Genomic DNA, 13,756 nt, shown 5'->3' with positions numbered 1-13,756 from the left:
GAGCTCCCTGCCCCAACGGAGACCGCAAGGGCTGGGAGCAGGAAGCTTCCTAATTTCATCCCTGACTCGCTCCCCCGGCAGCACAGTTCAAAACAGCTCTGGGGAGCTTTTTGGAGGGATGAGCCAGTTGGCAGAGATGGCTGCGGGGCCGCTGCCTCCCCGGGCAGGGGGCTTGAGCTGCGGCCGCACGGGTGGGAGATGGAGGGTTAAACGCATCTGCCCTGTCGTTTGCTCCTCTGGCACAGCTCTGATGCGCTAATTGTTTTTGTATTAGCGTGTGGACAGAGCTCCGCTCCTGTCCTTCCTGGCCGTCTCCCAGAAATGCTGCCCAAATCATTCCTCTGACTGCTACTAAAATCCCATGTGGACACACAAGCCACAGCTGAGCACAGCCGCTAACAGGTGAGACCCAAAGCCAAGCCCATAAGCCCGTCGCTTTGGACGGTTTATGTGGTTTTGCACATCCACATTGGATTAGACTGTAAATGAGACTGGAATTAGTAGAGAATACTGCAAATACCAGACGGGCCTGGGGCACCTACAGATGCAGAGATGACCTTGTAGCTAGAAATAGGGGAAGAGCTCAGCTCTCTGCCCAAGCTATTTCTCATGCACATATTAAGGAAAGGACAGATGCATCCAGCACTGTCCTTCCTTCTCCAGTGCAGACTGGTCGCGGGTTTCTGAGGAAGCAACATGTGCAAAAAGGCAGGTAGAACTGCACACACGACTGCTGCCATGTCCGACATGGATACGTGCCTGTGCCAGCGGTTTGCAAGGGGTCCCTCTCACTGCACAGCCCTGCTCAGCAGTGATCGATACGCGTTGTGCTCCAAGCACACCAATAATGCAGCACAGGAACACAAACAAATACAATGTGTTTCCAAAATCAGGTTTGTGGCGATTTGCTCTTCCGAAGAAATTTAAGACGAATAATTTGTCTTGGCAGAGATATTTGTAGTACTCAGGGATACAAGAAAGATGCAGAAGCGGTTTTGCTAGCGTTAACATGGTCATTTCTGCGTTCGCATTGCAGAAGGAAAGGACACACCGCAGCACATCTGACCAGAGCAGACATGCTTTCTGGTTTCTCTCTTTTCAGCACCATCTTTGTATTCACGTTGCCTCTACCCTTGGGGCAGCCTTTTCCTCCTGCTCACTCCCAGTCCATCTCCCTCTCGCCTCTCCCTCATGTCTGCCTCCGTACACATGCAGATACCAGCAGACCTCCATCACCTGCTCCCCTCGTTTGCCTGTACCTGGTCCACGGCACTGCATCCCTTCTCAGTCCCTTGCTTATCCTGTGGTCAAACCCATCTGTCCATCCTGCCCTAAGAGCTAGACATCTGCTTCACCACCCATTTGCTCTTTTTGTTCTGCCATTTGTGCACACGGTATCCATCCAACTCAGACTCTGCCAGCCCTGGAGAGAGTCTTTGCTGGTTTGCATTAAGTACTTTGCACCTGCAGGGTATGATCTACATAATGAATTACAGCATAAATCAACACAAACCTCCTCCTAAAGGAAACACCCCCATATCACTAGAAAAGAAATCCAAAAAGATAAACCATCCCGACCTCGTGGAACTGCTCTGCCTTCCAGTCGCCTCTGCCATGCAAACAGCTCATGAAATACCCTAGGATTTTCACTCAGTGAAACTCAGCACTTATTTAAAAGTGATGGCCCTGTGTAAATACTCGGGCTACTTGGCTGGATAAATAGGACCTTTTCTCCTTCCTTTTAGCATAAAGGGCAGCGCACAGGCCATTCGCTTGGGAGAAGAGCACCCTTTTCTGTGGAGCGCTGCAGGAGCACAGGCCTGGCACTGCAACCTAACAGGCTCAGCAAGCATTCGTCTTTATGATTACTTGGTGAATTTTTAAAATACCGAAATGCTATCCTCGGCTCTAAATAGCTCAAAGCCACTTGCATCTCTCACCAAAGGATACGTCCCCACGGCACAGTTACAGTGACATTAATCTCCCAGCCGACAGATCGGCAGCTGTCCTCGGCAGGACGACTACCCGAGGATCCCCGTCCCGCACGGGGGGACTTGCTACTTTAACTTTGCGTGGCTCATCCCGCTTGCTCCACGAGCTGAACGATGCCAGGAGGGAGCAGCCGTGGCAGCGTGCGGCCGGGACGGGCCGGGACGGGACGGGCGGCAGCTGCTCGGCTCCTTGAGCCACAGCCCCGGTGCGGAGACCTCGGATTCCAGCTGGCAGCTGCCCAGAGCTGGCTCGAAATGGGTCGGTGCAAGCCGGGGCCTGCCGGGGTGCAAGGCTGCGGGCGCAAGGCCCCACGCAGCCCCCGGGCTCCAGCCCTGCGGCCGTGGGGTGTCGGAAATGCAGCTCCACGCTCTGCTTTTGCTCCTCTGGCTATCAGGGCCGTGCGGAGAGGCTGGAGGCACGCGCCGGGCTGGGAGAGACGTCGTCTCTCAGCCTGGCTGGGAAGCGCCTCGGGAGGCCATCAGCAGAGAGAGCTGCAAGGAAAAGGGGGGATTTGTAGCTCACGGCAGGACTCCCTCCTGCCCCGATTTCTGAGCCTGCTCCTGCCTGGGGAGAGCAGGGAGCGGGACACAGCTTGCATGACCGCGGGACACGGCTGAGCACGGAGGAGCGAGTGGCCTGCTTGCAGTTTTGATCCCCTCTTCAGTAGCTGCCGGAGCTGCACAGAGCTGAGACTATGCACACATGCCGCTGATTTATACCCGTTTATACCACAACACAACAAAAGGGGCCCAGCTAATGCTCTGGAGACCCATATTTAATTAGCTACTGCAGCTAGATCCAAGCAGCCTGCTTCTCCCCCTGATAAACACATCCAGGCTTCGTTACGTGCAGCCAGGGTCTGCCAGCCGTTGGCCCCGGCATACCTGTGCCTGCCCACACGGACCAACGCTGCACTGATTTAGGCTGCTCCTTGCCAAGGGCGGGGGGGATTAATTCCACATTCCAAGAAAAAAGCAAGGCAGCAGCGTTCATCCATTTCATGGGAGCCCAGGCTGACCCAGGAGCTCCTGTCCGGCCACTCTCAGGCCAAGCAGGTTTTACCTGATTGCCAACCTGCCAGTCAGCTCCAAAATGGGTCAGAAAGGGTTTTCTCCGTGACATTGTTTTTCCCTTTAAAAGTTTTAGCAAATTCTAACTCAAATGTATTTCAGAGTTCAGCAATCCAGCCCAAAACTCAACAGGCTGAAAAAAAAGCGGGGAAATACAGTATCTGCTTTGCAATTTTTTTCCCCAGCCAAAACTGAAAACCTGGAGTTTTTTGAGGAAACGAAACCAGGCAGATTTCTTAAAATATTGCATTTGGTCAGAAGCCCAATCATTCATCAAAATTAAAAGCAGAGGAATTTTTCTACCAGTCCTATGAGGCTCTCAAGCTGCAATTCGCAGATTTGAAGCCCAGAAGTAACAATTACGACAACTATGCAGTGAGCCGAGACAGCTCCCAGACCACCGCCCAGGCCTGCAGCGCCAGCATCTCCAGCACGTCCGCGCCGAGAGCTACTGAGGACACGCAGGAGCGGGGAGCCGCCAGGTCCCTCGCTGCGCTCTGCGAAAGCTCACCAGGCCTTACAGAAGCAAAACTAGAAAAACTCATAGTCGGGAGGCCAAAGGGCTCTGGCTCTGTACCAGGGTAGGTTGAAAAAATGCACAAACCCCCCTGCTCCAGGCGGAGAGGGTTTCTGTATCTCAGATTTTATATTTAAATTGGACATTTTACTTAAATATATTTTATTTTTAAAGATAAGCCTGCTTCACATTCCACTGAAATGACGATAACCTCTGCGCAAAGCCTGGTTGAAACGGATGATTTTAAACCACGGCATTTGGACGGGAGTCAACTCCTCCCCGTCCCGCACAGAAGATCAACTGAGCAAGAAGCTACCATTTTCCATAGTCATTTTGCAGATTAAAGCCGCACTTCATTTTTCCTTTTCTTGTGTTAGTAAGCTGTTGAGATAAGGATTTCCCACTAGGTCAGACTTAACAGGCCATTAATTCCACTTTCTCCGCGTGGCTGGCCATCTGAGGCGTATCCATCTCTGGGACCAGCGTGCTGCTCTCCTGACTCTGCTTCTCATTAGAGGAGCGAGAGCCTCAGCTGTGCCAGGTTCAAACCGAGACACCCAAGAAGCCATGGAGAAAGCAGTCTGCTGTCCAACAGATGCTTTGTCCTTGGAGCTTCTGGAAGTGCACGTTCCCTCTTACCCTAATAGGGCATGAACGAGTCTAAGGAAATTCATGCAAAGAGATAAAGCTCTGTGCACCCTCCTCTGAAGGCAAAATGCATCTCGGCGTAATAAACATTCAAGATCAAAAATGTGTCGGCGTTAGTGCTCCGACTCCACAAGAGCCACAGCCAGCTTGGGCTGGAGATGGGGCAGTTCTGGGAAAGAGCTGAAAAAGGCTCTAATACATCGTGTGCTCAGAGCCCCGCGTGCACTTCCTCGTCCGCAGAGGAGCGACGCCACAGAGCCATCGGACGAGTCGCGTGGCTCTGCCGGGTCTCCTGATCCCAGCTCTGCTACCTGTCCCCATGCCCTGCACGTGGAAGAGGACGATGAGCTGCTGACCCCCATCCCAGTCTTGTCCCTGCTGAACTCCAGCAGCGAGAAGGCAGCGGCTCAGTGGCGAGGCGGCGAGGGGCGAGGCGGCAGCGAGGACGGCCGTGCCTGCGCGCCACAGCAAAGGCGAGCCAGGAACCGCCTCTCGGAGGCTGCGCCCTTGGCCGCCTGCAAAGCAGGTGCAGCCCACGTGAGTCTGCTGTGGTGGCAAGCCAGGTGCACGGGGTTTTTTGAAGGGGTACCAAGCCCTCCGTGGGCAGCGTGCACCTTCCTCCTCCAAAACCAGGCACAAAACCAGCCTGCGCATCGGCCGCTGCCCTGTGCCCTGTCCCGGAGCCGGCTGCACGCGACCCCCCTGCACGCTCAGGCCGCCGAGGGAGAGCAGCAACCCCGAAGGCCACTGTGGGCTGGATTGCTAGTGGCATTTAGACCTACAGATGCCAACAGCTCCTATTGTTTAATAACTCCTATTGTCACCTTCATCATGCGCCCACCGGTTCCAGCGAGGGAAATACAGAGTGCTGGCCCCGGGCGTGCTCTAGGGACGCAGCGGGGACCGAGCGGCACGGGCACAGCGGGGGCCTGGGAGCGGAGCAGCCGTGGCTCCCCGCAGCCTCTCATCACGTCTCCGACACCGAAGCCTCCGACGCCTCCTCGCGCCCTTCATCCCGGCCCCTCCATCCCCTCCGCTGCCATTAACGGCGGCGCCAGCGCCAGGGAGGGGGGGAGACGAATCAGCTGACGGGTGGGCAGTGATTTGAAACAGGGGACTATTTCTTAAGAGCTAGATACTGGTGCTCTGGGGAATCCTGAGAGATAACAAAGTATTTCCTGCATTTACTTTTTGCTTTAGGAAACAGATTTCTTATTTCAGCTCCTTTTTTATTGGGGTATGTTACTAAAAGGAGCCTTTGTCACCTTGAAAGCACAAGAATTGTTTCTTGGGATTCCCGGCAAGGTGCTGTTTGCTAAAACAGCAAAAACAAGCCCCAAAGATGCCTGTTAGCCAGGATAGCAAAGCTGCAGTGTCCAGGCCCTAGGTCTGGTCCAGGAACCGGGTGCCCCCATCTCCAAGATGGGTGACACAAAGTTGCTGCACTGAAGTCACCGTTTAGGGTGTCAGGGAGGCTCGTGTAGAAATCCTCCTAATCAAAACACACGCAATGGCCTAGCAAAGCCATGACGCAAGGTGCAGGAGACGTTTGCGTCTGTGCAGAAACACAGCAGCCTGGAAAACCGGGGGCAGCTCCCACAGCCATCGCATCCGATGCTGGCCTGCGGGAAGGCTGGAGCGAAGGCTTGCCTCCTGGCATTCATCCTTGATCTCAGTTTATCATGGGAAGCCAGGCAGAGCAGGTCATTTGTGCTCAGCAGATGCAAATGGGAAAAGATCTTCATTCATTTTGCTTCACGGGAGGGGAACGAGCATTTCTGGCACTAGTGCGGGGGAGGAAGCGGGGGAGCACGGTGCTCCCAGGCACAGCCCCAGCCACTGGACTTCACTCAGTGTGGAAACAAATGCCAGGGAGTGAATTTGTATTAATTGAGAATTAATTAAACAAGATTATCTGCTTTTTAAACACACCAAGTCTTTTGAGAAATGCCTTTGCTGGGTGAGCAGGAGCAAGCAGCGTGCCCAGCCGCTGCAGAAAGGCCACCCTGACTCTTCGGGCTCTCGCTGGAAGGTGAGTCGCAGCCAATATCCTGCACAGGGCAAGGACATGGTTCTGCCCTAGCAAACACGGTCACCTTACACCTCCCCACCTGCTACACGGATACGTTTCTCCTCATTGCACACCCATCCATCACGTGCTATTCAATCCTGCTGTGAAGGAATCGTGAAAATGGGACAGCAGAGGAGGATTAGGCGCCCCTGTGCTGGGGACTGGCCCGGCCAGGAGCACCCAGCCCCTGCTGCAGCACGGTGCGGCCCCCTGCTCTCCCCTCTCCTCCCTGGAGGAGACAGAGGGGGACAGTCACCTGCAGGACGGCCAGCGCTGGCCACCCCCGGACGAGCTCCGAGGGGCGCTGGCGCCGGACAGGGCGCACGTCCTGCACCTGAGAGCCCAGAGGACAACGTTATAGCTGCCTGCCCTCTCCGCTGGGCATGGACCCCTGGAGAAGCCCGGGACAGAGGCCCCGGCGGCTCCCCGGCCGGCGCGGCGGAGCCGGGACGAGCGAAGCCCTGCAGCGGCAGGGGCGGGAGGGAGCCGCGGCCCCGGCTCTCCACTGCCGCGCGGGTGAAGCACTGCTCTGCGCTCCCTGATTCAGGCTGGCCACGCTGCTGCTGCCGGCCACTTCCAAGACAGACCAAAAACCCCCTTGAGCTTCAAAACCAGGCAAGAAATTGTGTCATGAGCGAGGCCTATGTGAGGCCACCGCAAAATGTCAATGCCGAACCCTGCTGCGGCTCTGCGACGTCCTAATGCACCCCCAGACTCACCCTGAGCCATTGCTTGGACGCACTCAGACAAGGAAAACCCTATATTAAAGGATATCAATGCCAAACATTTCAAAATCCAGTTTAGAGACATCTTTACAGACAGCTATTCAAGTGGCAGCATGGTAGGACCTCTGTAGAAAGTACAGTTAAAAAAAAAAATCTAGAAATACACTCGTTTTTGGTTGTGCTCTCCACTCACAAAGCATCCAGCCGCTCGCAGACTTCAGGGCTGGCATCTAAAGATACACAGGTGAGGCACAGCAGCGATTTCTTTATTGCCCCTTACATTTTGACTTCCTTCTGGTCCTACGACATTTGACAGCTATATTTTAGACACCGGTAACAGGATGCACACCCTTCAAATGCTCGCAGGGACTGGCCACATCGCCGCGTTGCAGGATGCACTGCAAAGTCCCCCACTGACCGTGGCCCAAGTCACCTGGCAGCACGAGGAGACACAGATGGAGGAGCCCAGCCAGCGCCAGGCGAGCGGGGCAGAGCTGGGACTGAGATATTCGCACCGCTGACTTCGTTAGTTAGGAGGAAATCCGCTCTTGCTCACGACGCAGCTCCTGAGTGTGCAGATGTCAAAATCTACGTCCATCCCCCCGACCCAGGCTGGCACTCTCGAAATGCAGCCAATCCTGCACCTCCTCTATTTCCTTGTTTCATCTTATTTTGAAGAGACTAAAGCCGACCAGTCCCCAGGTCCCGCTGCCCGTGCCGGGAGGGAGCCCGTGTGCTCTGTGGTCTCAGGGAGCCGCCGCAGTGCAGCCCGCGCCCCTGGGGCATCGCGACGGCTGGGATAGCCCTACCCCACGCTGAACAGTTTCCACTGAAATCATGAAAAAAAACCTCCACTATTCCCTCCGGCTGCAGCGAGGCCATGCCAGCTCTGCCCACCACCCGTTGCACGATGCAGAGAGCAGCTGGATTTCCACCTTGGAAGGAATTTGGGAGGGACCCGGCGAGGCCAGAGGTGTGCAGCCTGGAGGACAAGGCCATCAGCGGGTCCAGAGCTGCAGCCAGAAAACTCAAACCGAGCACGCGGAGGGGAGGACCTGCAAACCAAAGCCCAGGCCTACGGGCACCCTTGCACTGGAGACACCCACAACGAGAGGAGGAAGAGGACGATTTTCTGATGGCCACTGAACACGCGTTCCCGGTCTGCCACCTCGTTCATATCCATCGTCACGCACCAGACACGTGTCAGGCTTTGAAAGCACATCAGCACAGCCGTGCTGCAGAGCACTGCAGCCTTGCGTATCTTCATGTTTTGGTAGCATGCCTGAGATTCCTAAGGTGCAACTGGCAGCGGTTTGCGCAGCTGCCAGCACTCGGGCTTGTTTTTCTCTAGGTTTCTTTGCCTTACAGAGCCTTTTATGGTGCAAAAAGAGTGAATTCTGGTCTTCCCTGGACGTTGCACTCCCAAACAGTGAAAGACTGGATGTCACATTAGTTTGGCTCTGCAAGGGGCTTCCCCAAGTGCCATGAAAATCAACTTTCCTACGCAACAGCAAAGGTGCATGGATTTAGTCATGCTTCTGCTCGGTCAGGTTGCTTGGCCACGGTAATTAGTTCCTAATGATAGTCACACGTAGAGATATGTCATACCTTCCCCCAAGGAAGGACTCGTGTGGCCTCAAAGACGTTTCTTTGGGTGAGGTGATCTGACAGCGGGAGTCTTGGTTGGGTGCTGCTAGCAAAGTGATGCCCAGGGCTCGCAGGGGCTGGGGGGGCAAATCCCCCATTTTGTCTCCTCTGAAATCTTGGCACCATTTACACACACTGGGACTTAATGGACACAGGAATTTGACATGAGCACTGCTTCTCGGGTAATCCTTGAGTCTCAGCTCCTACCTCTGAGACCCGCCAGCCCCAGTGAAACCCACTTCCCGCTAAGGTGAGGCCAGTTGTTCCTCGTCCTCACACACGAAAGATCCGCTGTGATCTGGTGTGTAATGAGTTTATCTTGCCTTGGGTAGCCAGCCCAGCGGTGAAATACAAGTGGCTTTCATCCAAGGACATGCTGGGATGGGCAGCTTCGGCAGCTGGTGTCCACAGGCTTCGGGACACAGCATTTGGGATACGGACGGCGGCTGAGTGGGGAAGGCAGAGATACTCCAGGCAGCTCTGGCTGGAGACAAGGAGGTGGGGGGCGTTCAAAAGCAGAGGTGTATTCTGTAGTTGCCATGGGATTTGCATCAGGAAAGGATTGAGACCCACCAGGGATGCACGGTCATCAGGGCAGGACCTAAAGGACGGGAGCCAGGCTGTGGTGCAAAGCTCCCGCGGCTCCAAGCAGGACGGGTGCAAGGGGAAGCGTTTCGGGCACGCGGGTTCAGCCCGCGCCCTCCGGCACATGCTGCAGTGGCAGGAGTAACGCAAACACCCAGGCCAGCAAACGCTGCCTCGCGGTCAGGAGCCAGGAGGGTGCTGGGGGTAGCACAGCCCTTTCATAAACCTCGGCGATTCATTTCCAAAATCCGTACACAGTTACGTACTGTCCTGGGTGTGGAAACTGAGGGAGGGGCCAAGATCACAGAGAAAGCTGGTGACAGAGCTGGGATTACACCTGAGGAGCCTTTCTAAGCAATATTTAATATATCTACTCTTAACGACAAAGCTGAGCTACAAGAAGAAGGGGGCAGCAGGTGAATCAGAGCTGTAAAAGGCAGCAGGAAGGAGCAGCAGCTCTGCACAGTGCAGCCTGCTCCAAGGCGAAACGCTGCCTGAAACAGTGAATTCAAGTTTAACGAAAGCAAAGGCAATCCTCCCCTTGCAGCAGGTCCGGTACCAGCTGCAGGCAGAGCTCTGCCTGCCGAGGCCCTGGATATCTGAGCAGCACCAACTTCGTCCTGCAAAATGCTTTTTAGCGACACCCGAAGGGGGAAACCCAGATGCTGCTGCCCTGCACCACCAGCCACCCTCCCGGAGCCGCAGCAGTCACCATCCTCAGCCGCACACAAAACCGCACGCGGAGAATGAGGGGAATGCGGTCGGAGGCGATTTATCGCTGGGGAGGGCTCTGTCCTCTTCCCTGGCCTCAGCGGCTGTGTTACACACGGTCTGCGAGGGGAGGACTCCCTGAGGAAAACGGCTGTAATGTCTTATTTCCTCCAGCTCCAAGGCTTCCTTAATAGGAAATCATTCCCAAGCTGAGCTCGCGAGGGCTGCAGTCCCCCGCGAGGGCAGCGGGCGCATTCCAGCCCTAATGCAAGACACTGCAGAACCGCGCTTGATCCAATGTGTAAATAGTGCATAATAAAGAGAGGCTTATATAAACCGACCGAGCTGTCAGGGAGCAGCTTTTGCAGCTTTAACCTCATTATTTATGGCCGGGGAGCAGCGCGGGCGCGCGCTTCGCCGGGGCACCGCGGGAGCCGCTGCCGGGCTGAGCCCGCTCTGCCCCTCGCCGCCCGCTCACGCCGCGGCACGCTGGTGCTTTTATCATAGCTGTCCCTGCACGGCGTTCGCCCAAAATCTTGCCGGCTTCTCTCCGCCGGTCTCCAAGGCAACGGAGCCTTGCTGAAAACAAGCCCGCTCCCGCAAAACTTGGAGCCGAGACGGCCCTCCGCGAGGCAGAGCCGGGCTTTCTCTAAGGGCTTTGTGGAGGGGCAGAGACGGGGTTGCAACAAGGCACCTCCCTGGGTGCAGTCACGTCCCAGGCAGGCTTGGCGGTGCCGCCAGGGTCATAAAACGGCCAGGGGTCGGGCACGTCCAGCCTGGACGGCCCTGGCTCTGGGGGACGAAAAATCGCCATCGCTGCTGGGCAAAACCCGGGCAGGGAAAGGGCTCAACAGAGCGGTGAGATGAAACCGTGACGGCTTTCATGACTGCATCTCCCTGAGGAAGAGGAGGAGCGAGGAGGCTCCGAGCTTCCAGCCGCCAACGCCCCCGTTCTCCCTTACTGACGTCTCCGTCCCCCACCGACCAGGTCGGGCACTGAGCGCCTGCTTTAGCAAATCGGACCGGGGACCCGCGCCCACCGCCTCCGTCCCCCGCGGCCGCGGGAGGAGGAGGAGCAGCCATGGGGACGGGGCCCACCTCCGCTCCATGGCAGCCGCCTCCTCCTCGCCCCGGCACCCGGCGGGCACCTGCCTCCCGACGTCTGACCGGCTGTCCCAGGGCGCCCGTTACAGTGACCTGCTAAAATTAAATGACGATTAAAATCAAATGCCATAAAGTCACCGCCGCGCCGCAGCTGGGGGCTGTTCCTGGCCTGGCGTGCCTACCTGGAAGCCGCGATCTCCGACTTCTGCCGGGCGATGGCGGCTGCCCTCTGCGCCCCCTCCACGCTGCGGTCCACCTTCTGCCGGATCTTGGCGCTCTTGAGGGGGATCACACGCTTCTTCATGCCCTTGACGAGGACGTTGTGGCGGTACTTGCCCTCCTCCTTCTTGCCGTCGGGCAGCGTGGTGCAGCCGTAGCCGTGCCGCAGGTTGTCCAGCCACTCGCCCTCGTACTTGAGGCCGCTGGACCTCTCGCTCACGCCGAAGCCCGAGCGCTTGTCGTTCTTCCACTCGCCCATGTAGGTCTCCGTGGTGGTGGCGTCGATGTCGGACTCGAAGGGGGGGAACTCCTCGCCTTCGGCGCCCTCGCCCAGGCTGACGGTGGAGGTGGCGTCGCTGGCGGCCGAGCTGATGCCGCTCTCGCTCTTGAGGAAGCTCACGCGGCTCTTCTGGCTGGCCAGGGACGACTTGGACTCGGACTTCTTGAGCTTCCCCAGCAAGGAGCCCCTGCGGAAGAGGCCCCCTTTCTTGGGCTTGCCGGCCTCGGCGTCCGCGTAGAGGCTGAGGGCGAAGCCGCCGCGGGTGATGGTGGGCGACATGGGGAGGCTCTCGGGGTTGGCGGCCGGCGAGTCCTGCTGGGGCAGGGTGCCGTTGCTGTGCTCGCTGCGCAGGGAGGAGAGCGAGGTGCGCAGCGGGGAGCGGACCACCGAGGCCATGCCGTAGGGCACGCTCTGCCGCACGCCATAGCCGTGCCGCATGCCGTTGGTGAACTGGCCCTGGTATGTTCCTATGGGAAAGAGGAGGGACCTGGTTAAAAGACATCTTTTCCTTTCCCACATGCATTAATCCAGCAAAAGAAAACGTGCTATGCTGCCATGCCCGCTTCGGATGAGAGGCATCCACCTTTGCCTTCCCTAGAAGAGAGAAGCCCAAACCGCACTATTATTTATCTGTTTGCAAAAGCCGCAGTCCCACGGTGGAGCCCCAAGGGGAGCGAGGACGGGGGATACGAGCCAGAGCAGGTGACAGGGCTCCTGGAGCTCACCAGAGAGGGGCCAGAGCACCAGGCTGCACCAGTGCAAACCCAAGGCAACCCGGATGCACACGGTCCAGGTTTGCACCAGGGCAGCTGGGAGCAGGAGGCAGCTGCGGTGGGGCTGAGCCCGGGCTGCGCTGAGCGGGTGGCAGCAGCCCCGTGCAGCACAGCTCTCCATGGCTCGGTGGCAGTCCCTCCCAGCCCCTGCTGCAGTTTGTCACTCGTGGGCCTGCCGGGATGGGCTCTTGACCCAAGAGATGGGACCTGGCCATCGCCCAGGTTCCCCAGCACACCTGCAGCAGCAGCACCTTCTCCCTGACGTACATTTTGCCCACAGTCCCAATGCCAAGAAGTGAGCCGCGCTGTGCAGAGGGAGAGATGGGCGGGAAGGAGAGGACGAGAGGGCAGCAGCTCTGCCAAGGGCTCCCCCAGCTCTGCCCCCAGCTCCAAAAATTGCAGCCCTGTCCCCCTTCTCCTGACCCAGCTCAGAGACCACGTGTGACGGACGGGAGGCCACAGAGAGGGACATGCTTGCTAGGGGACTGCACCCAGGGGCACGGGACCCCACTAAGAGCCTCCAGCACAGCTTGAAGGACAGGTGACAGGACATTGTTCCTCTGCCGGCCAGACCCTTTCCACATCTGCGCCTTTTGTCAGGGCAAGAAGGCAGATGCCAGTGCCAGAACGGCAAGTCGAAGGCAGCAGCTCTGACCTTGCTCAACAGGACGTCAAGGGACTTCGACTATCGAAACCCTGCCCAAGAAGAGCTCCTAGGAAGGGCTCCTAAGAAGAGCCGGCCAGCCAAGGGGGGGAGCCTTTACCCAGCGGCGGGCGCTGAGACAGCGGCGATGTCTCCCCGCCGCACAGTCTGCCAGGGCCAGCGCGCCCCCGCCGAGCCCGGCCGGCCAGGACTTCCCAGGGCCAGCCCTGGGGACCGTGATGTCCCCCAGCCCCGGGGACCGCGACGGCCCGGCAGCCCGGGGTTTCCACGCTCCGTAGATACAGTTGCCTCAGTAACCGGCAAACCGCCCCAAACAAAAGCGGCATTCAGCTCCGCGAGGCCGGGACGGGCCAGCCCGGCCGGAGAGCCGCAGCCCCAGCCCGGAGGCAGCCCGCTGCGCCACCACGCAGGCACAGGGCCAGCTGCGCGGGGGGCGTTTGCACGGGCACCTGTCCCAAACCGCCCGCGTTTCATCCCGCAGTGACGCTGACGTGCCAGGATGGGCTCACTCCCAGGGCCGCGCGCCCTTCCCGGTGGCGGCGTCCCCCAGCTCCCCCCCAGAGGAAGGGGGTGACCTGGCCTCCAGGCACTGCTTTCCGCACGCAGACGCTGCCGTGAGACCAGGGATGACCCCGCTCCCCCGGGATCGAATCCCGGTCCTTCTTTGGTGGCGGTGGGAGTGCATATTTTAACAGGCTCCCAGGCCACTTCTGCGGCATGATCTCCCAAGCCTCAGGTTTCGTCGCAAGC

General features: G+C 57.9%; 1 protein-coding gene across 1 annotated transcript in view; it reads right to left on the bottom strand.

Annotated features, from left to right (window-relative positions):
• The window catches only part of JPH2 (junctophilin 2), a 36,767-nt gene that overhangs the window by 14,438 nt on the left and 8,573 nt on the right, over positions 1-13,756 (bottom strand). The window contains exon 2 of the mRNA XM_026093060.2: positions 11,253-12,036. Coding sequence (XP_025948845.2) covers positions 11,253-12,036 — 784 coding nt within the window. The remainder of the gene's footprint in view (positions 1-11,252; positions 12,037-13,756) is intronic.

The sequence above is a fragment of the Dromaius novaehollandiae genome, chromosome 16, assembly GCF_036370855.1.
Source record: "Dromaius novaehollandiae isolate bDroNov1 chromosome 16, bDroNov1.hap1, whole genome shotgun sequence".
Taxonomy (NCBI): domain Eukaryota; kingdom Metazoa; phylum Chordata; class Aves; order Casuariiformes; family Dromaiidae; genus Dromaius; species Dromaius novaehollandiae.
This window is presented reverse-complemented; position numbering and strand designations above follow the sequence as displayed.